This window comes from Hylobates moloch, unplaced genomic scaffold, assembly GCF_009828535.3.
Source record: "Hylobates moloch isolate HMO894 unplaced genomic scaffold, HMol_V3 SCAFFOLD_39, whole genome shotgun sequence".
NCBI classification, from domain to species: domain Eukaryota; kingdom Metazoa; phylum Chordata; class Mammalia; order Primates; family Hylobatidae; genus Hylobates; species Hylobates moloch.
The window spans coordinates 503,203-530,258 of NW_026652314.1; the positions used below are offsets into that span (position 1 = coordinate 503,203).

General features: G+C 39.5%; 1 protein-coding gene across 8 annotated transcripts in view; it reads right to left on the minus strand.

Moving 5' to 3' along the window:
- The window catches only part of LOC116463509 (chromodomain-helicase-DNA-binding protein 2), a 143,824-nt gene that overhangs the window by 77,885 nt on the left and 38,883 nt on the right, over positions 1-27,056 (minus strand). For 6 of the 8 annotated variants that reach the window (XM_058434679.1, XM_032146640.2, XM_058434680.1 and 3 more), the window contains 10 exons: positions 24,703-24,934; positions 21,956-22,042; positions 20,193-20,254; positions 11,605-11,712; positions 8,910-9,050; positions 6,908-7,041; positions 5,795-6,020; positions 4,337-4,437; positions 2,984-3,028; positions 2,633-2,811 (listed from right to left, as the gene is read on the minus strand). In XM_058434679.1, coding sequence (XP_058290662.1) covers positions 2,633-2,811; positions 2,984-3,028; positions 4,337-4,437; positions 5,795-6,020; positions 6,908-7,041; positions 8,910-9,050; positions 11,605-11,712; positions 20,193-20,254; positions 21,956-22,042; positions 24,703-24,934 — 1,315 coding nt within the window. Of the gene's footprint in view, positions 1-2,632; positions 2,812-2,983; positions 3,029-4,336; positions 4,438-5,794; positions 6,021-6,907; positions 7,042-8,909; positions 9,051-11,604; positions 11,713-20,192; positions 20,255-21,955; positions 22,043-24,702; positions 24,935-26,244; positions 26,702-27,056 lie in introns of those variants that run through there. The other 2 variants (XM_058434682.1, XM_058434683.1) reach the window with 2 other exon arrangements.

Genomic DNA, 27,056 nt, shown 5'->3' on the forward strand with positions numbered 1-27,056 from the left:
TTTTTTTTTTTTTTTTGAGACAGAGTCTTGCTCTGTCACCCAGGCTGGAGTGCAGTGGCCCAATCTTGGCTCACTGCAAGCTCCGCCTCCCGGGTTCACACCATTCTCCTGCCTCCACCACCCAAGTAGCTGGGACTACATACAGGCGCCCGCCACCACCCACGCCCGGCTATTTTTGAATTTTTAGTAGAGACGGGGTTTCACCGTGCTAGCCAGGATGGTCTCGATCTCCTGATCTCGTGATCTGCCCACCTCGGTCTCCCAGGGTGCTGGGATTACAGGCGTGAGCCACCACGCCTGGCCAAAAACTTAAATTTCATGTGTGAATCACCACCGCACTCCATCACCCCTTTCTTCATGGTTTATATTCCATAAGCCAGAGTTAGTTCATCCTCAAATAAAATATTTTTAGTTAACTTGCCCCTTTCCTGAAATAAGTCTATGAACATCATTAAATAGCACTTTATGTCTTGTCTATTATATGGCAGTGAGAGTCTCCTATTTTCAGAAACAATTATCTTCATGTTATCTTATTCTAAAGAGTACAAAACATTGCCTCCAGCTGTCATATGCTAAATACAGTTGATCTTCACCATAACAGGATTTGTAAATTCAGAAATGCAGCCCATCTACCTTAAACCCTTTAATTGTGTGAATTTGGTTTTCCCTTCAGAAACAACAAGCTTCTGAAGGGAAGGTTGTTTTCACCCCCAGAGGCTTAAAGGATAGCATTCTAGTGAGGTCAGTCTCTATGGTTTGCATAAAATGTGGATTCTGTGGCCAAATCAGTTTAGGAAACAATCAATCAAAAAGTTATACAATTTCTTTACTCATGACTTTTCAAAGTCTGAAATGTGTATCCATAGCGTGAATTTACAGGAGAAAATTATTCAGGGATGTTTCCCAACGTTACATGGCCAAAAGTCTTTTTTCAGGGGACGTTTCTCTGAAGATTAGTGCTCTACAGGGCACATTATGAGAAGTATCATCCTAATAGGAATATTTGATAAGGTTATTGATGTATTCAGCTCTCTATGAGGGTGGCTGGCAGTGAATGGAATCCGACTGCTTACTCTCAACTCCGAAACCCAGCCATCCATCCACTCCTACCAAACCTACCCGATAACTGTTCTCCCATCCACTCCTTCCATGCCACTGTTACTTCCCTTGTCCTCACACTACTTCTTCATTCATGGACTTCAATGACATCTTACTGGCTGGACCTTCCGGCTTTAATAATTACTTACTCCAGAGTTTCCCATATACTGCTATTACATGAAGCTCTCTAAATAAAACTATTTCATACTGCCACTGTACTCAGTAGTACGAATACCTAGAAGATAAAGTCAAAATACTCTTCGAGGTAACCAAGACACACACACTTTGACCTTGATGTACTTGTCAACATCATTCCTCTTCTCCTCACCCCTGGGGTCTAGCAGTTCTCCTACTGAACTATAAGAATCTTTCTCTTGATATCTTTCATAGGAGGGCAATACCCTGGGCCCCCTCTTGTCTGTATAGCCAGCACTACCAATCCATTATACAAGGGCCAGAGGCAGTTCAACAACCACAACTTCCTCTTAAAACCCATTCAATGACCACTGGAGCTCAGAGACTTCTACATCGGTGCTTCTCTGACCACATTTTCCCTATCACACTCTTTGGAAATTAAATACTGGTTTTCACAGATAGAATTCTAGTGCCATTAACATGAATGTCAACTTCTCAGAGACATACTACTTGTCTGATATTTCATTACTGAGGACCCAAGACATCACTTTCCTGATGGAATAAATTCCAAGGAAAGGATTTATTCAGCCAATCTAGCAAATAAGCCTATATATTTAATTTCTAACTTAGAATTCAAAGACACTCGCCTTTTCTATCACTTCCCGCTCTGTTTTATTTTTATTTTTTTAGAGAACGGGTATCACAATCTTGCCCAGGTTGGCCTCAAACTCCTGTGCTCAAGCAATCCTGCCGCCTCAGCCTCCCAAGTAGCTGGAACCACAGGTGTGAGCCACTGCAACTGGCTTCACTTCTCGTTTAAAGTGCCTAAATGCAGCTGGGCATGGTGGCTCACGCCTGTAATCCCAGCACTTTGGGAGGCCAAGGTGGGTGGATCATTTGAGGTCAGGAGTTTGAGACCAGCCTGACCAACATGGTGAAACCCCATCTCTGCTAAAAATACAAAAAATCAGCTGGAAGTGGCGGTGCGTGCCTGTAATCCCAGCTGCTTAGGAGGCTGAGGCAAGAGAATCACTTGAACCCAGGAGGCAGAGGTTGCAGTTAGCCAAGATGGCGCCACTGCACTCCAGCCTGGGCGACAGAGCGAAACTCTGTCTCAAAATAAAATAATACAATAAAATAAAAGTGCCTAAATCCTTTCAAGTATTCTCTAAAACATCTCTATTTCTAATTATGTAAATTGCAAGATTAAAGAAGTCAGCAAAGCCATGAAATAATTCATTCTCTCCTTTTGCTTTAATGTCACATTTAAATCACCTTCTTTCACTTCAAAATGGCAATCATCATTTCATTTTGTAATATTTTCTCAGCACATATGTGACCAATCCTCTTTATCAGTATATCTTCTCCCTGAAAAAACAAAAGCCAACCATCACCATACCTTGCATTCTCTTGTTGGGATGGTTTTTGAGTTGTTCCTACTGTGGAAGCTGTCAATGCAATTCTGGAATTTCTTTCCAATGAGGGCTTCATCTTCCCAGCTACACTCTGAATAGGGGAGTCCCATCCATTTACATAGATATTCAGGCTCATTTGAGGGTGCTGGCTTCCGACTATGAGCTATTTCATATAAAAAAAGTTTATAGATTAGCAACTGTCAATTAAAAGTGAAAAATGACATTCTGTTTTATGCATAATCAATAAAACATCATGTGGCAAAACAAAATAATCTGCAAAACATACACTGTTCTGAAATGTTGAACAACATTTATAAATAAAATTTCTTGCTTACCTGGAAAATCTGTTTGACCCAATGTAGATTTACTTGTCTTCACAGCTAAACAAATACAAAATAAGACAGAAGAGTTATAAACACAATGAAGAATGAAAGATTTTAGGTTCTATGAATAAGAATGCAAATATAGTCTACTACCTCACACCTTAAAAAAAAAAAAAAAAAAGATCGGGTACAGTGGCTCACGCCTGTAATCCCAGCACTTTGGGAGGCCAAGGCAGGCAGATTACTTGAGGCCAGGAGTTCAAGACCAGCCTGGCCAACATGGTGAAACTCTGTCTCTACTAAAAATATAGAAATTAGCCGGGCATGGTGGGGGTTGGGGGTGCCTGTAATCCCAGCTACTGGGGAGGCCGAGGCAGGAGAATCACTTGAACCCGGGAGGCAGAAGTTGCAGTGAGCCAAGATCACGCCACTGCACCCCAGCCTGGGCAACAGAGCAAGACTCCATCTCAAAAAAAAAAAAAAAAAAAAAGAAGAAGAAAAAAATTCTTTTTCTCATCTCTCTCTCAGGCTGACACTCCACTTCTCTGTTCCCCTTTGTAAGAAAACTCCCCCAACGAGTTGTTTATACTTGCTATCCCCTCTCATTTTTTCTTGAACCTACCCTAATCAGGCCGCACCCCCACCACTCCATGGATGCGTTTCACCAGTGCCAAATTCACAGATCAAGTTTCAGTCCTAATCGTCCTTGACTGACAGCATTTCCTCTCTCCTGACTATGTGAATTCACTTCGCTTCCAGTGCACCACTCTCTCTCAGCTCTCCTCCTGTCTCACTGACTGTTCTTTCTCAGTCTCCTTTGCTAGCTTCTTTCTGACTTCCAAAAGCTGAAATGCTCTCGGACTACTTCTTCTTACCATGTGATACTCTATTTCTGATGATCCTGTTCAATCTTAGCCTTTAAATACTATCTAAATACTGATAAATTTCCAAATTTAAATCTCCAGCTCAGACTAAGGGTTCTAAGCTCCAGGTTCACATATGCTCCAGCCTTCACTATATTCTCCACTTATATGACTAAGAAGTAAATCAAACTTACAAATATCAAACTAAGCTCTTGGTTTCCACTCCAACGATCAGCTCTTCCCTTCATCTTTCCACTTCAGTAAATGGTACCTCTATACTTGTATATGTTTAGGCCAAAAATCTTGACGTCATACTTAACACCTCTTTCTTTCATTCCCCACATCCAAATTTACCAGCAAATCTTCTTAGCTTTTCCTTTAAAATAAATCTAGGACCTGTCTAGTCTCCGAAGTGCATTTTTAAAATTTACATCACTTCCAAAAGCAAAAGCCACTATTCCTCGAGTTCAAATATGGCTGAAGTGAGTTACCATGTACTTACCTATTACTCTTTCTACTATCTGATACTGTTTATTCAACTCTGAAGCCAGCTCCTGTTGGCAATTGAAATATTCTACATCTTCAGGAGAAACTTTCCCTAACCTGAATGGCAGACAGACAGAAAAAGCACACATAAACTAAAGTTTGGGGATCCACATACATCAAAGCAAAAGTCAAAAGTGGAAAAGAAAAACTATTTTTTATTCCCATCTGCCCCTTGAGTAATCTTTACTAGTAATTAGGCCAGAGATTTTACAAAACAAAACAAAACAAAAACAAACAAACAAAAAAACACTTTTAGAGAACACTGAAAACCTTACACTCATAGAAGGATATACCAGTTACCTGCCTCTGATGTGTCCTGTCTAAAAAGAGATCCAAAAATAACTATTTTATGTGATAGATTCATGTGACAAATTCATAAATCTAAACAAATCAGGATAATAAAACTGTATGCTTTTTCTCATATATGTATGGGTTTTAGGATTGATTAAACATGACTTTTGGAAAACTAGTTATTCTTATTACCAAAACCCTTCAGATGACAACAGCAGCAACTTAATATTAGAATTACTATATTTCAGAGGATTTCAAATTTCTAACTGCTTTACAAGCCTACCTCACCATCTAAGGGGTACATATTTTCAGTTTTGAGTCAAAGAAAAAACATATAATTTCCTAAAGTAGCACATTCTGCACAGTAGTAAAACCAGAATTACTGTCCACATTCCAGACACAAAAATCTGTGCACATTCCAGACACAAAAATAGGCTGATCACACCACACAGACAGGTATGTCTTCAGGTTGAACTTGATACCATTATTACCCAGTTTAGGTTTTTGTGTGCTATAGCTCCACATATTTCCCATATGCAACACCCAGATATTCAAGGCTGTAAGTAAACTAAACACATGAGGACTATCACAGTTTCAGTAGTTACCTAATCATTTCCTTCACATCATTTCTGCAAATTGTATAAAACCAGAATTAGTTTTAAGTATATCATAACCCAGAGAGTTCCAGAATATTAACTCTTCACATCTAAGCCAGCCCAGCCTAACTACAGGAAAATAACAACGTGCTTAAGAGAATGAGCTCTGGATTCAGGGCAACAGAATTCAAATCCTGAGTCCACCTGCAGAATTGCTGTGTGCCGTATTCTCCCCATCTATAAAACGGGTAGTAAAAGTACAAATCTCATGCATTTATTGTGAAAACTAAAGAATGTGTGAATAATGCTCCATAAGCTAGTTAACTCCAAAAACTTGGTAGCCATATATAAAAATATAGTATCTTATGGTCACAATCTTATAAAATAGAATTGTAAATGGCTCCATGTTTAGATGATCAAAGCAAAATCTGAGATTCTAGACAGCTGTGATCTCCATGCATTATTTTAAAACTTTCCCTTCCCTCAGGCTGCAAATATATTTCTTTAATTCATGATGGAAAATATACCATTGTTTGATTTCATCCTCTTTTTTCTTGAAGTTCTCTAGTTTTTTTAGGCCCTTCACTTTCTGTTGCTGTAAGGATTCTTCACTCTCCCATGTGCTGTGGATGTAAGACCAACCCTTCCACTTGATGAGGTACTGGATTTCACCTTCATCCTTCTCAGTGTCAAAGTCACCACTAGGGTCCCCATTAGCTTCAATCGCATATACAGTAGTAGAAGCTCCAGTGGCTGCAAAAGGATTAAGTACACTTGAAAGAGAGTATATTACACCAGATATTTAAAAAGCTTCCCAAGAAAGCAATTCTCTAAAGACTCCCTTTGTGGATGAAGCATCAAAATACTCCAACTTGAAATAAGTACAAACTCACAACACACGATGGACTCAATCAAAAATTTCGAATATTTTAAAAATGTAAACCCAATTTTTACATATTCCTAAATTTGCAGGTGAAACCAAAGAAATCCCTCATTCAAAAACAATAAAAACAGAGCAGCAACATCCTTTTGTTTTGGTCCCTTACTAACTCGGAAAACAAATCCCTCTCTCCAAGACTAAGGATAGAACACCAAAATATCCTCCTCCAACCTCCCCTACTCAAAGTCCCCTGTTAACTTCCTTAACCTCAATAGAAGCCAGAATGGAAAAAAAAAAAAAAAAAAAAAGCCAAAATAAAAAGCATTAAGTATTATTTTGGTATTTCCTTTACGGAAAGTTTACTTTAATGCAACTTAGTTATGAGACATCTAAATTAGATATTTAAAAATCTTCACTATTACCAAAATATTTATTTAACCAGTTTGATATTTTCACAAGGAGATTAAGAAACAAATAACCAAAGGTGGATTTGCTTGATGTTAATTAGCAGGTATCTCTGCTATATCACTGCTTTATAAAACACTGACACTCATCTATACTAGCTTAATTTAAAATCTTAAAGAAAGACATAGTGGACACATTCCTTTGTCAGCTCTGAAACACTGGGTCAGAAAGACTTCTACATATCACAACAAATAACAGCAGTAGACTAAAATTCATCATATCAGAGTTAAAATACCTAAAATCTAAGCCTTACTGAGCATATATAAAATGTAATTTGCTCCCCAAATACACATACCTCCTTTCTTTCCCAGTCTTGAATCTAAGACCTTTTCAATAGTTTCACTATTATCCTGCTGTTCATCAACTCCTTCTCCAGTCATTTCAATGAGATCATCTGAGTCAGTCTCAAAGTCATCATCTTCTTTGTAACTGCAAGAGGAATAATGCTGAATAAATGAGAAATGATCTCTTCAGAATCAAACTGCCACACATAACCGTCACTAGAATAAGAAAGCATACCCTTTTGCTTCCAAAAACATGTTGTTTTACAGATCTGCCATGCAGTAGGCTCAAAGCTTGCCTTTTTTTCCTAAAGTGCTGATGCATGCTCCTAAACAACTGTAGGGAGTCTAACTCAATTTGAAAATAAAAATGCTATATTTATACTAATTTGTATAAGCAAGATATAGAAAACTATAAGGACACTTCTATTTTTTCATTTTTTAGTATCAGATTATTATGTAAACAGACTACCACAAAAAAAGAAAAAGCATAATGGAAGAAAAAATTTGCTACTATTTCATCAGGCAAAAAGAGAAGCAATATTTCTAAAATTAAAAATGTCAACCCTGTATGTTGTCTCCCAGTAACAAGAATATGAAATTTAAGTATTCCCAAACCGCTGGAAGCTTCAACACAAGTACTTCCTGGTTTAAAAAAAGAAAAATACTGGCTAGGCGCGGAGACTCACACCTGTAATCCCAGCACTTTGGGAGGCTGAGGCAGGTGAATCACGAGGTCAGGAGTTAGAAAGCAGCCTGGCCAACATGGTGAACCCCATATCTACTAAAAATACAAAAATTAGCCGGCACGGCGGGCGCCTGTAATCCCAGCTACTCTGGAGGCTGAGGCAGGAGAATCACTTGAATCCAGGAGGCAGAGGTTGCAGTGATCCGAGATCGTACCACTGCACTCTAGCCTGGGCAACAGAGCAAGACTCTGTCTCAAAAAAAAAAAAAAAATATATATATATATATATATGTAACTTCCTATCACATATTAACAACAAATGATTAAGTCACAAAAAGAAAAACAATCTTGGATGTAGTACAGTTACAGTAAGAAAAAGTGCTAGGCTATATACTAGCATACTCAAAGCCTAGTGCTAGCTTTTGAATTATTAACTGGATACATTGAATAAATTATGAATGTCTCTATGATTCATTTTCACCATCTCTAAGAAGAACAAAAGAAATCTGTAAAATCTAAAAAAAATAAAAACTTGATTTCTATAAACTACTAGTGTTTGCATGTATCTGTTCCTTTATTTCATTTTATTTTTTTTTCTTTTTCTTTTTGAGACAGGATCTAGCTTTTTTGCCTAGGGTGGAGTGCAGTGGCACGATCTCAACTCACTGCAAACTCCATCTCCCAGGATTCTCCCATCTCAGCCTCCCAAGTAGCTGGGACTGCAGGTCCATGCCACCACCACACTCGGCTAACTTTTTCTTATTTTTTGTAGAGACAGGGTCTCACCCTGTTGTCCAGGCTGGTCTCAAACTCCTGGGCTCAAGCAATCTGCCTGCCTCGGCCTCCCAAAGTGTTGGAATTAGAGGCATGAGCCACTGCGCCTGGCCTATTTCACTAATAATTATTCCTATTAATGCTTCATATCCTATTAGTACTTGATAAAATCAGATTCCAGCAGCAATACATTAAGCTGAACCTCAGAAAAATGTCTGTGATTCAAAGAGCAATTCAGAAGTAGGAATATAATCCAAATATCTTTAATGAAAAAAAATGTTATGAAATGAAGATAATGCCACTAAGTCACCATTGGACAGGACATGAACTTGTGGTGTTTTTTAGGAATGAAGGCTTCAAATGAGCTATTGCTACTCTTTTCATATTCCTCTTGGCTCAATACCATTCTTTTTGCAAGAAAGCTAACCAGATTTCTGAAAACAACTTCACGACATAGGTTGTTATTTTTATCTATTAAGTGCACAACCCCAGACTTAAGAGAACCAAACTCTAACCAACTACTTTATCACAAATACTTCTGGGGTACAACTTACCTAACATTTTTAGCCGCTCTTCGACGAGTCTGCCTTTTGGGAGCTTCATCATCATCATCATCCTCATCAGAAGAATCCTGCTTTTTTCTCTTTCCACGCTGAGTCTTCGGCTGCTTTTTAACACGAGGTTTGGGCACTGTTCTAAAATGAGAAGAGAAACAAACGGCTAAGTCTTCACTCTATCATTTGGTGTCTACTTTATATAACAGTATTTCCCAGAGCAGTGGTTCATACATCAGAATGTAACATTTCACTTGGGGAATGCTAAACATGCATATTCTTGGGCCCTACTCCCTGAAATTCTAATTCACTAGAAATTTGGATTTTCAACAGGAAGGTCATTCTAATGCTGATAATCCTCAATCATTTATGGGAAAGAATGTGAATGTTTCACAAATGTTCATCAGGATTACCTGATGTAAAAACACATACACAGCATGCTGTTCGTGGTAGTATCTCTTTGGCGGGCAAATTGGAAATAGCTATCAAACTATTTTACTTGTAGGAATTAACAGTTTTACTTGTAGGAATTAATCCTACTGATATACACCTAAACAGGCATAATAAAGTATTCACTATAGCATTATCTGCAATAACAAAACATTAAGAAAACTCTAAATATTCTTCAACTGGAAACTAAACAGTACCGTGTACTCATAAAAAAAGAAAAAGAGAGGCCGGGCGCGGTGGGTCACACTTGTAATCCCAGCACTTTGGGAGGCCGAGGCGGGCAGATCACGAGGTCAGGAGATCGAGACCACGGTGAAACCCCATCTCTATTAAAAATACAAAAAATTAGCCGGGCGTGGTGGCGGGCGCCTGTAGTCCCAGCTACTCGGAGAGGCTGAGGCAGGAGAATGGCATGAACCCGGGAGGCGGAGCTTGCAGTGAGCCGAGATTGCGCCACTGCACTCCAGCCTGGGCGACAGAGCGAGACTCCGTCTCAAAAAAAAAGAAAAAAAAAAAAAAGAAAAAGAGTTTTTTGTATACTAATATGAAAGGATTTCCAGGATAAAGAAATCTACAGAACAAGAAGCAGAGGATGCTATTATCTGTGTGAAGAAAGTAAAGCACAAGAAGTAACTATACATAAGTTTTTATTGTATGTGTATAAAATATACATGGAAGACTACCTAAGAGACTGTGTGCCCTACCACAGAATTAACTTGGACAGACCAGGGAGTTGGCCAGGACTGAAAGCCACAGTCTAGAAGCTCACATAAGGAAATCCCCAAATATTCCATCAGTGATAAAAAGATGAAAGAAGTTAAGAGAGGGAGAGAAATGGAAACTCATGATCACATTTATTTTCTCTTTCTCTCATACCTCCCATACCTTTCTCATAACCAAACCTCAACAGATGATCAACGATGTAATAAATAATGAGTAAAATTCTAAAAGACAGAACTGGCCTGCCAGTTCAGTCTTGGAGCTTAAACTGAGATAAAACAAGATAAAATTCAGTTGAGAAATTCCCCTGCTGGGGTTGGGGGGTAAGTACAATGTCCTAGGCCAGAGGTTGGCAAACTTTTTCTGTAAATGGCCAGAGAGTAAATATTTTAGGCTCTGCCAGCCAAGAAGCAAAATGGGGACCAATATATAGGTCCTTACATAATGAAAGAAAATAAATTTTCACAAATTTTTTTATAAAATTCAAAATGAAATAATCGAGTACATTTACTGCAATATATATCTACTAATGAGAACAGAATTGTTTTTGAGGGGATAACATTTCACTTAATTGGAGTTCAATTTTAGTGCTTTCTATCCTTAAACTGTAAATCAGAAATGTTCATCTAGAAAAACTATTCTTAGCTCACAGGCCATATAAAAATAGGTGGTGGATGAAATTTGGCCCAAAGGGCATAGTTTGCTGAGTCCATTCTAAGCAATACTACAAGGAGGTAATTTTCCCTGGGGCCTGCCTATCGTCTGACTCCCTTTTCCTGTCATCACTATCTTAGGCTGCCATCTGTCTTATCAAAACTTAGCATAATTTGCTATTTCAGCCTACCTCCTTCTCTACAGATTACTTGTTTAACGTTATACACATTTTATGAACAAGGTAATAAACCACTCAAGTATGCTTTAAGCCAGGCAAACAGTGTTTTAAACAATTTGTTCTCCCTGGCCGGGCGCGGTGGCTCACGCTTGTAATCCCAGCACTTTGGGAGGCCGAGGCGGGTGAATCACGAGGTCAGGAGATCGAGACCAAGGTGAAACCCCGTCTCTACTAAAAATACAAAAAATTAGCCGGGCGTGGTGGTGGGCGCCTGTAGTCCCAGCTACTCGGAGAGGCTGAGGCAGGAGAATGGCGTGAACCCGGGAGGCGGAGCTTGCAGTGAGCCGAGATTGTGCCACTGCACTCCAGCCTGGGCGACAGAGCGAGACTCCGTCTAAAAAAAAAAAAAAAAAAAAACAATTTGTTCTCCCAAAAAGAGACTACACCCTGGCCAAACATATAAGGAGTTTTACTAAAAGCAGAAGACATGTTTGCCCCATGATAGCTAGTCTGTGAAGAAAGAAGCAGTAAGACCTGCAATTTAGGCTGGCTGAAAGTGAACCACAGACATCTAAAACCCAGAATCAAAACACAATACATCTCATTAAAGCTCTCATTTCAGCACGACATTATCCTTCCCAATCTATGGCAGATTAAGCTCATCCAGAAGTAGATCTTAAGCAAACAGTGCACCTTCTGGGGACAGGTCTTCTGGCTTTTACTTTTTTTTGTTCTGGCTCACTCTCTGCACTGGTGCCTTGTTCCTGTTCATCTTCTGAGGGTTCTTGTTTCCACTTTTCTCTGCGATCAAAAGCAAAACAAAGTAATTTTTTTCTAAAAGAATCCTTCAAGATAAATAATTCGACAAAACCAATTTCAATTTTACTATCCAAAGGGCAGAACATGCATATTTTAGACATGCTAAAAGAGATTCTAGCTCTGTTTAAACTTGAATTGTGATCCTTCCTGGACTACATAATGTCTGTTCCTATTTTATCTCCAGTAACAAAAATAAATAAAAATGGATATATTTTTTTTTTAATTTACTACTATTATTGACAAGATTGAAACCATAACACGCACAAGGATCAGTGCTTCCAAAATTTTAGAATGTATCAGAACCACTTAAAGGGCTTGTTAAAAAAGATTTCTGGGCCAAGTGAGATGGTACATGCCTGTAATCTCAGCACTTTGTGAGGCCAAGGCAGGAGTTTCACTTGAGTCCAGGAGTTCAAGACCAATCTGAGCAATACAAGACACCTTTCTACAAAAATTAAAGTTAAAATTTTAAAATTGAGCCAGGCCTGGTAGAGCATGTCTACAGTCCTAGTTACTAAGGAGGCTGACGAGGCGGAAGGATCACTTGAACCCAGGAGTTTGAGGTTGCAGTGAGCTGTGATTTTGCCACTGTACTCCAGCCTAGGTGATAAGAGTGAAACCCTGCCCCTATCTGCCCCTCCCCCACATACACAGAAAAAAGATTTCTGGGCCCTAGTCAGAGTTCCTGATGCAGTACGTCTCAGGTGAGGCCTAAAAAATATGAATTTCAACAAATTCAAGTAATGCTGATACTGGGTAGAAACTCTGAGAACCACTATACTAGATATTTTAAGTCTTTAGAATACATTTAAGGAAACAGTCCCTGAAATTATTTTTCAACAATAAATCTATCATATAACTAAATAATCTGTTCAGCTAAAGATGTAGTTTTTAATAATTATTAGATACAGTAGATGTTCCTTTGCTCCTTGAGTTCTCAGAAGGCTTGAAAGAGCCATAACCTACAGGTGTCCTACTATCCCAAACAGTTTTAGTTTACTTGAAAATCAAACAAGATATTGCAGGGACCTCACTCATTTCTTACCTACAGAGAAGAGGGAAGAAACATGTAATAGCTGCTGGGCAGGAAATACCTAGAAAAAAACTGACAGGCAAGTGCCTGGGGCTTCTCTGTAAATAAAACAATTACCAATTTGCCTATGTGTCACTTAATAGGGAATGAGGTCATACTAAAGACAACAGCTACAACAAGACAAATGTCAAATCACTATTCTTCATGGGAGAACAGGTCAAGTAATGGTGAAAGCTTACTGAAAGGAGGTGGCTGATCTGCAGATTGAGAACCTTCCTAAAAGCTACAACAGTCACCCTATACCTGAATTGGTAGAGACCTTAGGGGGAAAAAAACAACAATTCAGGCCTTCCATGGACGGTCAGTGGAGCACTTTTATGAATATTACTCAACTTCTACTAGCACTGCATGTTTTCATATGCATTTCCCCAGTAGATGGCTCCTTGTACACCAAGACTTTTTGTTCGTCTTTGTACCAGAGTTTAGCCAAAGTCAGGCAAATGGAGACGTTTCTTTGTTAGGTTAAAAAAAAAAAATCAATTAAAGAATGCACAATTAGTCTATCAGTCAGACGGGTAGGGGTGCTTCTGGTAAGACAGAAAGGCCCGTTAGTATTGCCTAATATCCTTCAGGCTCTTTAAAACAAAGACCTTCGTATATATACTCTGGACACTGGTCTAATTCTGCTTCCCCGGAGCATAGTACAATAAACGTTTGCTAAGAATCCAAGGAATATAAGGTGATCACCAGGAAGGAAGAAAGGAAGATGTTTACAGTAAGTGGGAGACCAGCACATGAGTATGCAGTCTCCCTTAGACCAAGTCCACAACAGTTTACCCCTCAGAGGGGACTTACACAGTCAAACTGGAGAGAAGTAGAAGCATGCTTGAAGGATTATGAACAGCTAGTCCTTCAGGTAAGAAAGATCCACAGTCACCAATAAATTCTAATTACCATATCTCCCCCAGGAATTGAGAACCTAAACCAGGGCCACCAATGAGGTCCACTTCTACAAGTATAGGAGACAGCAAACCCAGAGAATGGATGTGTTGAGCCTAGAGTTTTCCAGTTAGATTACAGATTTACAGACTTATGAACAACCAGGAGGACTGAGAATCTCCCAATATAAGAATGCAAAAAAGGCCGGGCGCGGTGGCTCACGCCTGTAATCCCAGCACTTTGGGATGCCGAGGCAGGCGGGTCACGAAGTCAGTAGATTGAGACCATCCTGGCTAACTCGGTGAAACCCCATCTCTACTAAAAATACAAAAAAATTAGCCAGGCGTGGTGGCAGGTGCCTGTAGTCCCAGCTACTCAGGAGGCTGAGGCAGGAGAATAGCATGAACCCGGGAGGTGGAGCTTACAGTGAGCCGAGATTGGGCCACTGCACTCCAGCCTGGGTGACAAAGTGAGACTCCGTCTCAAAAAAAAAAAAAAAAAAAGAACGCAAAAAAAAAAAAAAAAAACACTTAGCAAATCAACTAGTCCAAAGCTCTCCTCCCAGAGAAGGAAACTGAAGTGCAGTGAGGAAATGAGTTGCTTGGCCATATCACCAACCCTCAGCCCTGCTACTCTCAATCATAACTCACTGAGGACCAAAGAATCAGGAAACATTAAAGCCAGGCTTACACATCCTGGGAGTATTTGAAAAACTCAACGTTTAAAAGGCCTAAGTGTGTGTGTATGTATATTTGAAATTGGTTGGATTCTTTCAAGTTTTCTTTTAATTTTCAAGAACAAGAAAAAAGATAGTAAGGACCAGCAATACTAAGTCACTGTGAAGAATGGGTGAAGTGAAAAAAGTGACTGAGCCGTTACAAAGAAATTACTTCCCAACCCTACAGATGTATAAGGCTCTCCGACATGTGAAACTGCTGTCCTCTCCTACATCACTGGCCTCTTATAAAATGCAAATTTTATTAAGACTCCACCACTAAGCCATACATTGTAAGTCAGGCTACAATAAAAGATAGTTTAAGATATGAGACCGTGAGCAAAAAATCTGTATCAAAGGAAACTTATAATATCCAGCTTAAGAGGCCATTAACAGAATCCCCTAGATACCGTAAAAACACAAAATTTAACTCAATTTTTCCCAAAATTTTGAGAACTAGGGAGAAAAATACCAAGATTTAGGCAAGAGGCCCCAAGGCAATGTAAATAGACATGGAAAAAGTCAAAATGCAACTTAAATGTGTATAGTTTTCTTCCTTTATTGGGAAAAGGTGGTTGGCTACACACAAATCCTAAGACAGACAAATCAAATCTAATCAACTGTAAAGTAGGAAATGAACAAAAGCTACTTTTAAATATAATGAGCCAGAACTTTGACCAAGAGTTGGTAAGGCTTGCTATTAACTGTCTGTAAAAAAGAAAACTCCTTTTTCCTCCACTTAGAAGACATCTGGAAGAGGGAAGTAGCTACTTTTGTTTCTTCAATCTTCAGTAGATTTCCCCAAGAAAGGATGCCTTTGATAAAAAATTCCAATCATCGAGGGAAATCTGAGGCTAACAGGGATTCCCTTCCACTGTGTTACAGGTATGTGACCATCTCCAGTTCAAAACACTGGAAAAGGGCTGGGCACAGTGGCTCGTGCCTGTAATCCCAACACTTTGGGAGGCCATGGTGGGAGGATGGCTTGAACCAAGGAGTTCAAGACCAGCCTGGGCATCAGAGTGAGACCCAGTCTTTACAAAAAATTAAGAAATTAGCCTGGTGTGGTGGTGTGCACCTGCAGTCCCAACTACTCAGGAGGCTAAAGTGGGAGAATCACTTGATCCCAGGAGGTCAAAGCTGCTGTGAGCTGTGAATGTGCTACTGCACTGCACTCCCACCTGGGAAGAATAAAACACTGTCTCAAAAACAAAAACAAAACAAAACCACCAGGACCAGAAGTCAACAAAAATCTTATACAACATTGCACAATTTGGATAACATTAAGAGGTAATGCATGAAAAAAAGAGTTTAATCAAAACAGCATGAGTTTGTTAAATAAAATTCAATGTTTTGTTTGTTTGTATGACTCTAAGTCAGAGATTACAATCTCAAATACTCACAGGGGCCAGATGAGAACTGCAAACAGGGCAAAATGGAGAACTCCTGATCTGTCACTGTTACATGAGCCAGCATTACCCAATTTTCTCAAAAGAAGCTAAAACCACAGATTGTTATGCACTGTCTCTCAATTAAATGATGCTAACTAATTAAAAAAATACTTTAAATATTGTGCAGGTCCATTGTGCTAACTTCTTCCAAGCTTTAAAAATATGAATACAGCTGGATGTGGTGGTACATGCCTATAGTCCCAGCTACTGGGCAGACTGAAGCAAGAGGATCACTTGAGCCCAGGAGTTCGAGGTTGCAGTGAGCTATGGCCACACATCTGCACCAATCGAATAAAACCCTGTCTCTTTAATTAAAAAAAAAAAAAAAAAAAAAAAAAGGCCAGGCGCCGTGGCTCATCTTGTAAGCCCAGCACTTAGGGAGGCTGAGGTGGGTGGATCACCTGAGGTCAGGAGTTCAAGACCAGCCTGGACAACATGGTGAAATGAAACCCCATCTCTACTAAAAATACAAAAATCAGCTGGGTACAGTGGCGCATGCCTGTAATCGCAGCTACTCAGGAGGCTGAGGCAGGAGAATCACTTGAGTCCAGGAGGCGGAGGTTGCAGTGAGCTGAGATTGCGCCATTGCACTCCAGCCTGGGCGACAGAGTTAGAGTCGTCCCAAAAAAATAAAAACCTAATACAAATCATGACGGGGTAATTGGTCTTTTTACAATTCTCCAAAGAACACAGTCCCTTGCAAGACTGCATTCTTCAAAAACATCAATGTCCTAAAAGCAAAAGAAGGTTGTGAAAGTGCTCCCAATTAAAGAAATCAGACATGTCCTTTGTAGGGACATGGATGAAGCTAGAAACCATCATTCTGAGCAAACTATCGCAAGGACAGAAAACCAAACACTACATGTTCTCTCTCACTCATAGGTGGGAAACAAACAATGAGAACACTTGGACACAGGGTGGGGAACATCACATACCGGGGCCTGTCGTGGGGTGGGGGGAGGGGGAAGGGTCAGCATTAGGAGATATACCTAATGTAAATAATGAGTTAATGGGTGCAGCGCACCAACATGGCACATGTACACATATGTAACAAACCTGCATGTTGTGCATATGTACCCTAGAACTTAAATTTAAAAAAAATAAAATTAGTTACATGCAACTAATTGCATATAACTGACCCTAAACTAGATCCTATAGTAGAGATGGAAAAATATTATGAAAGACTTTATTGGGTTAACTGACAAAACTGAAATATGAATTAGACAAAAGTACATCAGCAGCCAGGTGCAGTGGCTCAAGCCTGCAATCCCAGCACTTTGGGAGGCCAAGACAGGCTGATCACGAGTTCAAGAGACTGAGACCATCCTGGCCAACATGGTGAAACCCCGTCTGTATTAAAAATAGAAAAAATTAGCTGGACATGGTGATACATGCCTGTAGTCCCAGCTACTCAGGAGGCTAAGGCAGGAGAATTGCTTGAACCCTGGAGGCGGAGGTTGCAGTGAGCTGAGATCGCGTCACTGTACTCCAGCCTGGCGACAGAGCCAGACTCCGTCTCAAAAAAAAAAAAAAAAAGTACATCAGCAACGTTTTAAATCTAAGTTGAAACTGTACTGTACTGTGCTTATAAAAGAAAATATCCTTATTTTTAAGAAATATACCTTACATATTTAAGGTAAAGGGGTAAAAGGTAAAATTTTATTAATTTTAGTCTCAAATAGTTCATAAAAAAACATTATGTTTGTATATATATAAATATACACAGGCTGGATGCAGTGGCTCACGTCTGCTAACCCCAACACTTTGGGAGAGCAAGGTGAGAGGATAACTTGAGGCCAGGAGTTTGAGAACAGCCAGGGCAACATAGTGAGACCTCTATGTCTACAAAAATACAAAATCAGGCAAGGTGGTGCACGCCTGTCATCCCAGCTACTTGGGAGGCTGAGGTACGAGGATCACTTGAGCTTAGGAGATTGAGGCTGCAGAAAGCCAAGGTTGCACCACTGCACTCTAGCCTAGGTGACAGAGCAAGACCCTCTCTCTTAAATAGCACCCACAATAATAAAGCAAATGGAGCAAAAATGGTAATCTGGGTAAAATATATAAGGTGTCCTTTGTACTGCACTTTTATTCTTGCAACTTTCCCAAAGTTTGGAACTAATTTTTTAAGCCAATTTTACAAAATGGTCCCTTTTTAAAAACTCTCAAATGTTTGAATAAAATCTGCAGGGTTTCAGAAAAGCATTTCTTTGTGCCAATATTTCAAACCTTTCGCTCTCTGAGTGAGTGTCTCTCAATTCTGAAATGCATGTGTGCCCACACATTAGGTTATGTTACACTTGCTCAGCTTGGATCACAGAAGGCTCCTAAAGTGCCTTGCAACTTGAGTGTCAGGAGCTACAAGACCTCCTCTAATTAATCTTTCAGGAATCTCAACTGGTGACTCAGGAGAAAAGCTCTCTGTAAATCCACAATACTCACCAGCTGGCCAGAGAATAGCAGAAAGGAAGGCTAGCCCAGTGCCCAAACACACAAACATGAGGGGAACTATCTCAGCCCAAGGCAGTTCCTATGAACAGCCCTAGGGTAGGGAAGCAATATGAAAAAGAAGACAGATCCCACTCTGCAAGGAACTAAGAGGTTCTACTCAGGAAAAGAAAGGTCCATATATGCTACTGAAGGTTGCCAACTTTGGGGAATTCTTAAGACTGATAAGTGGCGGGGCACAGTGGCTCACACCTATAATCCTAGGAGACCGAGGCTGGAGGACTGCTTGAGCTCAGGAGTTTGAAACTAGCCTGAGAAACATAGTGAGACCCCATCTCTACAATAAATTTTTAAAAACTCAGCTGGGCATGATAGCACATGCCTGTAGTCCCAGCTACTTGAGTGGCTTAGGTGGGTCAATTAAGTCCAGCGGGCCAAGGCTGCAGTGAGCTGAGATCAAGCCACTGCACTCCAGCCTGAGCAACACAGTGAGACCCTGTCTCAAAAAAAAAAAAAAAAAAAAAAAAGGCTGACAAAAATATGAGCCAGTAACCAGAGTAAGTGCAATGTATTATACAGTGACTGAGAAAAATGCTGGCTTCTGCACACACAAATAAGGCTATTAAAATAGGAAGTCAAGAATTCAAGCATAGCACCATTTAACTTGCAATCAAGAGACCAAAGAAATGTAGCCAGATGGTGAGGTAATGATTACATGCATGGATTTCCCAGGGTGTAATCAAGGTGGACATTTCAGGAAAGATACTCAAAAGGCCATTAGACCAGTAAGCAGATAATAGTCTCCCAAGCAGACCACGAGACTGGGGCAGAACAAAAGCCTTCTAAGATGCCAAGTGCAGGTTTGCTTACAGTTACTATTTCTCCAAAACACAAATGAAAACTGAATGCACTCTAGCAGGGCAAAATTAAGTACTTGACTTTTCTGTAAGGCTCTGTGTAATACCCTACATTTACTTAATGTCACAAAATCTTAGCATAGTTTCTAATAATCCTGTTGGGTAGATGGTATTACTTTTTTTTGGAGATGAGGAAATGGGTTTTAAAATCTCAAATGACTTGCCTTAGGCCACTTACTAAAGATTAATAATATTTTACAACAGAGCATATGCACCTAGAGCTCTTAATAGAAGCCATGGACAACTGTTTAACATGAGAACCCCTGAACTGGTATACAAAGTTTTGAATATCTACATTTTTGAGAGAAGCTATAGAATTCAGATTGTCAACGGGATCTACACCCTCTCCAAAAAATGACTTTAAAAATTATTTCTCAAGAAAAAAATCAAATAATTTCATTATATCATATAAATAGAACTTTTTAAATTAAAAAATGAACATATAAATCTATGTTATAAAGAAACTTCGCATTAAGTCCACAAATTAAATTTCCCTGGCTTATGAACCGTAATATTAAAATTATACAGAAACAACAATATGTAATTTCTTACCAAAATGGATGTTCAGCCAATATAATTTTGCCATAAAAATAGCAAATCTACATTTGTTCCTTGCTTACTACAATACCAAATACCTGTGTACTTGTTATTTATACATATTTTTCTGAAAAAAAGCAATGGGCTAATTGGGTTAACCCGATGGAAGAAGCTGAGATTTATCCCAAGCAAAAGCCCGAGTATATGTGGACCCCTTCCATGTGTCAAACTGAGAATCTTGGGTTTCCAACGCTGCTGCTGCTATTGCAAGAGGTCAAGGTAGACAGTCACCCGAGCTAGTAAGAGAGACAGAAGCAGACTAAGGGACCTGGAGTAGACTAAAGACACAACGAAGGCAGTCCTAGAAATGCTGACAAGTTTGAAACTACTAGATTGAATAATTTCCCCCATGAAAGACTTACTGTTTTTTCAGCTGCCTCTGGCCTCTTCTTTTTGGGCTCCCACTCTCAGACCCGCTACTTGCCTTCAGTGTGTGAGGGGGGAAAAATGATTACAGACTTTAATTCACAGTTCTTTGGGACAACACTATCTCCTGGATCAACAATCTACTCAATACACCATTATTCAATATGAGCTTTTAGACACAAAGAAACCTAAGCACTTGCTTGGTGGAACTCCCTCTTCTTTTGATTTGAAAATTAATATCTCTCTGCTATCACTGAGTTATCTCCAAAGCCAGGAAATTTTTCTCAGCTTGACTTCCGGAACAGCAATATCCAGTAACTTTCTGCAACGATGTAAATGTCCTGTATCTACAATGTCCAATACAGCACCCATCAGCCACATGTGACTACCGAGCACTTAAAATGTGACTGGTGTGACTGAGAAATGGAATTTTTAATTTTAACTAATGTGAAGTTTAAAAGCCACATGTGAGTAGTGGGGACCATACTGGATACTGCAGATTTAGAATATCAAATAAAAATGCCACAACATTTAGTCAGTGTGCCTTAAAGGCATAAACTACTGATGTATTCATTTTAGACTCATTTAAGAGTATGTTCACTCATGAGCCAACAGTGCTCTGCTAACAGCACTAGGCCAAGGAAAGTTTACAGTCACAGACATTTCAATCTCTCTGTCTCTCCAAAATTAAAGAAAATGGGAAACTATTCCTATTGCTGTTAATCTTGTACCCTACAGAGAATGTGTTAATTAATATATAAAAGAGGGAAAGATTTCTGCAACTATGTGATTGGTTTTAACAAACATGGCTCAGTAACCTAGTGCAAGACACTATGGAAAACAAAAGCGAAGGCAAAACAGCTCAGAGGTCACTCAAAATAAAACATCACAAATGTAATGCAGATGTTAGGGTGAATTAGATTTTTAAGGTACATTTATTTAAAAACCCACACCCAACTCACTGACCTGTGGCTATCAATATTTAACTTTCATCAGAAGTACATTATATAGCTAAGACTAGCAAAGTCCTCCTAAGAAAGCAGAAAGTGGACATTTCATTGAGACAAAAGAATCTTTCTTCAGGCTCTAGTCTATAAACCTAATTCAGAATAAGAATCCACAAAAATATCACACAAAATGAGAAAGGTGAACGAAGTCCGATTCTATAGACAACCAAGCCTGGTATAGAATACCAATTTAAAAAAATCACCAATCTATTCAATCTCTCACAATTAGAGTAAATATGTTTGAAACTCATTTTATTATATCTCACACTAAAAATGAGCAAGGAAACCAAATTTAAGAAGTTAAATAAAAGTAGATACATTAATTAAGCACTCCCTCCTCTTTCAGGAATAAATCCAAAACTATTTCTATTGCTCTGTTTGTTTACCAAACAAGTTACCCATTTAATAAAAATCTAGGAGATTTAGAAGTTAGGGGCTTAAAAAAGTAAACTTCTTGCTATATATAATCAATTTTCACTATGAGAAACAACTTAAAAAATAAACAATTTTGAGGTCAATTCTGTATAATACTCTACTAAAAAATTCACTATTATATGATCTTTCTGGTTAGGTTATTTTACTTGATTATTAACTTCTTGCCTTACTGTATCTGTTCATAGATAGCTCATATTAGCGTCACTTAACTCCATGCCTGAAGTTCAGTCTTTTTAATGGTAATACATACCAGAGTCAGAAAGAATGAAGTAAGATAGGGAGTTTAAATGCATGCCCTTAAAACATTTTTTCCTTACCTCTTCCTTAATATTAAATCGCGAAGGTTCTTGTCTGCTTCGGTTTGACCGCCTGACCCCATAAACATCAGGATATTCTTCCCACATCTGTAAAATTAAGAGACACGCATTAATCTTTTTTCTTGACCCCCATTATTATTATCAAACATTTATTGCAATTGAAGAGAATTCAAGTAACCAGGTATCAAAAGGGTTGTTTTGCTAGTTTTATTTATGAGACAATAAAGCACCATTTTTTTGAAAATAGGCATATTATCCTAGGAAATACTAGTTTAACAATGTCTTCATTACTTAACAGCTATAAATCTATATGGTATACCGCTTACCCATCATTAAAATATAAACATACAGCTGAATAATACAGAAAGGTAAGACAGCGGCTGCTTCCACTGAAGACAAAGTATTTACTGATAAATTTTAAATTCCCTACTGCTTTGAGTTTCAGTCTTGACTGCACCAACCCACCTGTGAAACTGAAAATACAAGAGGCAAAGCCCCCATTAAGTCTAATTAAATAAGAATCAGGAATTTGTATTTTTCTTTAAGTTCCTCAGGTCATGTAACATCCCAGATAAATGCAGATGAGGCATTGCTAACACTTAGCTAGAAGTTCTCAGAATGAGAACCACTGCCATCCTTTCTCTAACACATCTATTTTTATTCTGTAGCAGTAATTAGCCCTTTGCCTTTAAGACCTGATTTTTGTAGACCTGTAACAACCTTTAAGACCTGTAACAATCCTCACCAGTGATTTAAAAAGAAAAATCATTTTCACTTTCTTCCCCAGAGATAACTACTACTAAGTATATTCTGTATTCTTTTAACAGAATCACACATAAGCAAAAGGAATTTGAATGGATTGTGGAACACTGACATGAAAAGGTGTAACAGAAATTAAGCAAGTAGTAAAAGCTGAGATGAGAAATATGGGTTATCAAATTACAGATGACAGCTAACCTCATGAGAGTATTTGGAAAAGTGAAGCTCAGAACTTGCACAAAAGAAGCCACTAGCTGAGACTTGTGAAATGTTTGCATTTAAAAGTGTAGGGCCAGGCATGTAATCCCAGCACCCTGGGAGGTCTAGGCAGAAGGATGGCTTGAGTTCAGGAGCTCAAGATTAGCCTGGGCTACGTAGGGAGATCCTGTCTCTACAAAAAATTTTAAAAATTAGCCAGGTGTGTCAACACGTGCCTGTAGTCCCAGCTACTTGGGAGGCTGAGGTGGGAGGATCACTTGAACCCAGGAGATCGAGGCTGCAGTGAGCTGTGATTGCACCACTGCACTGCAGCCTGGGTGACAGAGCAAGACCCTGTCTCATCTTTGTGAAAAATGATCCAAAAATGTCACTAAAAAAGGACATTATCAACAATGACTTTAACAACAACAACAACATAAAAATGATGAAGTAAGCTGAAGAAAATCAAGGCTTCAAAAGAAAAGATGGCCCAGAACAGGCATTTTACAACTAGAATCCAATGTAACCATGTAATCCAAAGTACACGGACTATGTAACGGCCTTAGCATCACCTTGGAGTTAAAGGACAAAAGGTCCAACCAGAAGGAGTTAGGAATAACCAAGTGGTGGGAAATACAGGAAGAGGCAGTAAACATAAAACACTCTGAAAAAACCTGGCAGAGAAAGGATGGAGGGAAAGTGCGCTTTACTCTAGCCTGTCTACCCATGCCCACCCCGGACCTCTGCTGGAGCTATGAAAGTTTTTACTCAACACAGGTTTTTATGGAGCCCTTATTAACTGGGAGGGCTAAATCATTTCAGTGTTACTACATCAACTAGCTTTATCACTTCGAGATATCAGCCAGGCATTCTAGCTCAACTATTGTGACTTTATTACAGCATATATTATAATGTTTACATCCTAAAATTATCTTGTGTTCTTATTTGTCCTTTTGAGAGCTGATATCTAAGTCAACTCTTCCATGAAAAATCTACCACGTGGAGTTACTCACAACTGAGGACTCTTACATGAGTAATAAGCTTTTGGAGCGGGGCAGGGAGCTAGCACGTGAAAAGGATGTGTACACAGAACACCAAGAGCCTTCCTTAGAACTTCTCATTTTAGGATCATGATTATCAAAGGCACAGTCCAATCATTCTGACTGGCTTGTAGGTCCATCCAACCTATAACTACACATTATTAACTTTCCAGAACTGCTCACTTTAACCTTAAAAGTCTATTTTAGGCTAGGCATGATGGCTCAGGTCTATAATCCCAGCACTTTGGGAAGCCAAGGCAGGTGGATCACCTGAGGTCAGAAGTTCAAGACCAGACTGGCCAACATGGTGAAACCCAGTCTGCCAAAAATACAAAAATTAGCTGGGCGTGGTGGCAGATGCCTGTCATCTCAACTACTTGGGTGGCTGAGGCAGGAGAATCACTTGAACCTGGGAGGTGGAGGTTGCAGCAAGCCAAGATCACGCCACTGCACTCCAGGCTGGGCAATAGAGCAAGACTCTGTCTCAAAAATAAATAAACAAAGTTAAAAACCAAGCATATAAAAATTTGTCTTTCTTCCCTATAATCGGATGGTTCAGGTAATTTATTTTCCTTAACAGAGCAGAAAGAAGTCTTCATTTGTATCCTCAGATACACTACTATATATTACTAGAAAAAATGGCTGTAGGTTTCATTATTAAGATATACTAATGAGTTTTCATAAGCAACAAACGTCTGCTAGCTTGTCCTAAGCTAGCAGCACATTTGTACTGTAGGGCAAAGTAGATACCTTCTTCACATCAGCTATCCGTTCCTTCTTAGAGGCTGGCTTCTCTTTGGCTTCTGGGAGGACTGGCTGGGATTTGGAACCTGCTGATTCACTCTCAGATTCCGACTGACTCTCAGAAGATTCAGAACTGCTATTCGACTCGCTGCCATGTCCACTTCCTGGATCACTTCCCTGCTCACTTTCCGACTGACTGCCTGAGTCTGAACCCGAAGCTTCTTCAGAGGCTGAGTGACTTATTTTGAGAGAGAGAGAGAGATTTAAAAATATTTAAGAACTGACAAACGAATCTGCTTTAAAAAAAAAATTCCCATGGTAAAACATTTGCAGATAGTAATTTTGGTAATATAAGACCAAAATCTTCAAATGCACATTTATACTTTTACATTCCAAATAATGTTATTGCTACCATTCTCAAAATCCCCAATAGCTACCATTTCCTGAATGTTTACATGATGCTACAGAGCAGGTTATTTCTATGGGCAGGCTCTTGACAGAAACTCTGAACATGGATATTACTGTCCCCTTCATTCAAATGAGGCTGAACTGAGGCTCATAAGTATTTAACTCTCACACCTAGTTAACACAGTATGATTTGAAACCCGATATATATGAATCCACGAAGTCTTATCTGTTAAGTATCATTCCCCTCTCAACAAGAAAAAAACAAAACACAGAACAAAACCAAACCAAGCAGGCCGGGCGTGGTGGCTCATGCCTGTAATCCCAGCACTTTGGGAGGCCGAGGCAGGCGGATCACGAGGTCAGGAGATCGAGAGTATCCTGGACCAAATGGTGAAACCCCGTCTCTATTAAAAATACAAAAATTAGCTGGCTGTGGTGGCACACACCTGCAGTCTCAGCTACTCGGGAGACTGAGGCAGGAGGATCGCTTGAACCTGGGAGACAAAGGATGCAGTGAGCCAAGATCACGCCACTGCACTCCAGCCTAGAGACAGAGCAAGACTCGGTCTCCAAAAAAAAAAAAACAACAACCAAGCTTGACACAGTGGCTCAAGCCTATAATCCCAACACTTTGGGAAGCCTAGGCAGGAAGATTGCTTGAGGCCAGGAGTTCAAGACCAGCCTGCCTGGACAATATGCAAAACCCACCTCTTCAAGAAAATGTTTAAATTAGCTGGGTATGATGGTGCATGCCTGCAGTCCCAGCTACTCAGGAGACTCAGGTGGGAGGATCATTTGAGCCTAGGAAGTCGAGGCTGCAGTGAGCCATGAGTTGCTACTGTACTCCAGCTTGGGTGTCACAGTAAGACCCTGTCTCCAAAAAACAAAAAAACAAAACAAAACAAAAAAAAACAAAGTATCTTACCCAAAGAGGAAGAATGCAAACTGGCTGCAATTATCCAATCAGTGGTTCTCACTAATAGGAGCAAATTAGGCTCATCTGAGGAGCTTTATAAAAATTTATAAACATTAACTTCAATCCAGAGGCCCTGCCTTATAATCTGCAGTGAGATCCAGAAGTGGTAGACTTAACAGAAACAAGTAAACAAAAAGGGCACTCTGATGCTAATGAGAACATACAATTCAATAAAGACTGCTATTGGCCTCCACACATCTCCCTTCCCTTCTTCATTCCAGACATCCCCTAGGGAACAGCAATCTAAGTAGGTAGATGACATCTAAAGGAACAAAACAGAAACCACAGAGACTGAGGGGTGATAGAGTATCAACTTCAAGCACAGAGAAAGCAATATCCTCATCTTCCTCTAATGGTGCTGAGGGGCATGCTGGTAGAGGGGAAGATACTTTGAAGCAAAAAGACCTCAAATGGATGGACTCTATAGCAAGAAGTGGACTGTTCACTCTACTTTTTGCTGGAAAACTACCCATCTTTGCTCTGAGGGGGGCAAGGAAAAACCCAGAACCTACAGTAACATTAACAGAAAAGTCCCTGAGTTCAGAAGCCAGGAGATAAGACACGTGGCACAAAACCTGAAAGGGTAAAGGGAAGCTCTATATTTACCATCACTGCATCTTCTAGAGGTGCACAGGGGAGTACACTGCAAACTGGGACTGACGCAAATAACACCATGTGATCCACAGAACATTACAATACGGAGGCCTTTCAGTTACCATGAGGAAGCAATGAGAAAAAAATGGGAGAGCAGGGGTCAGGGGGAGGTTCCCAACACTGAGAAGGGGGGAAGATGAGAAAAACCATATAACTTCCTGATCACCTAATAGGTATCAGACACTAGGCTAAGTACTTTATATGTATTATTTTGCTTATTCCCAAGAACAATACTATTAGGCATTATTATCACCATATGAAGGACGAAAAGAACTGACCTCTTTTATGTAACTTGGCCAATGGACAAAACTAGAAATTGAGG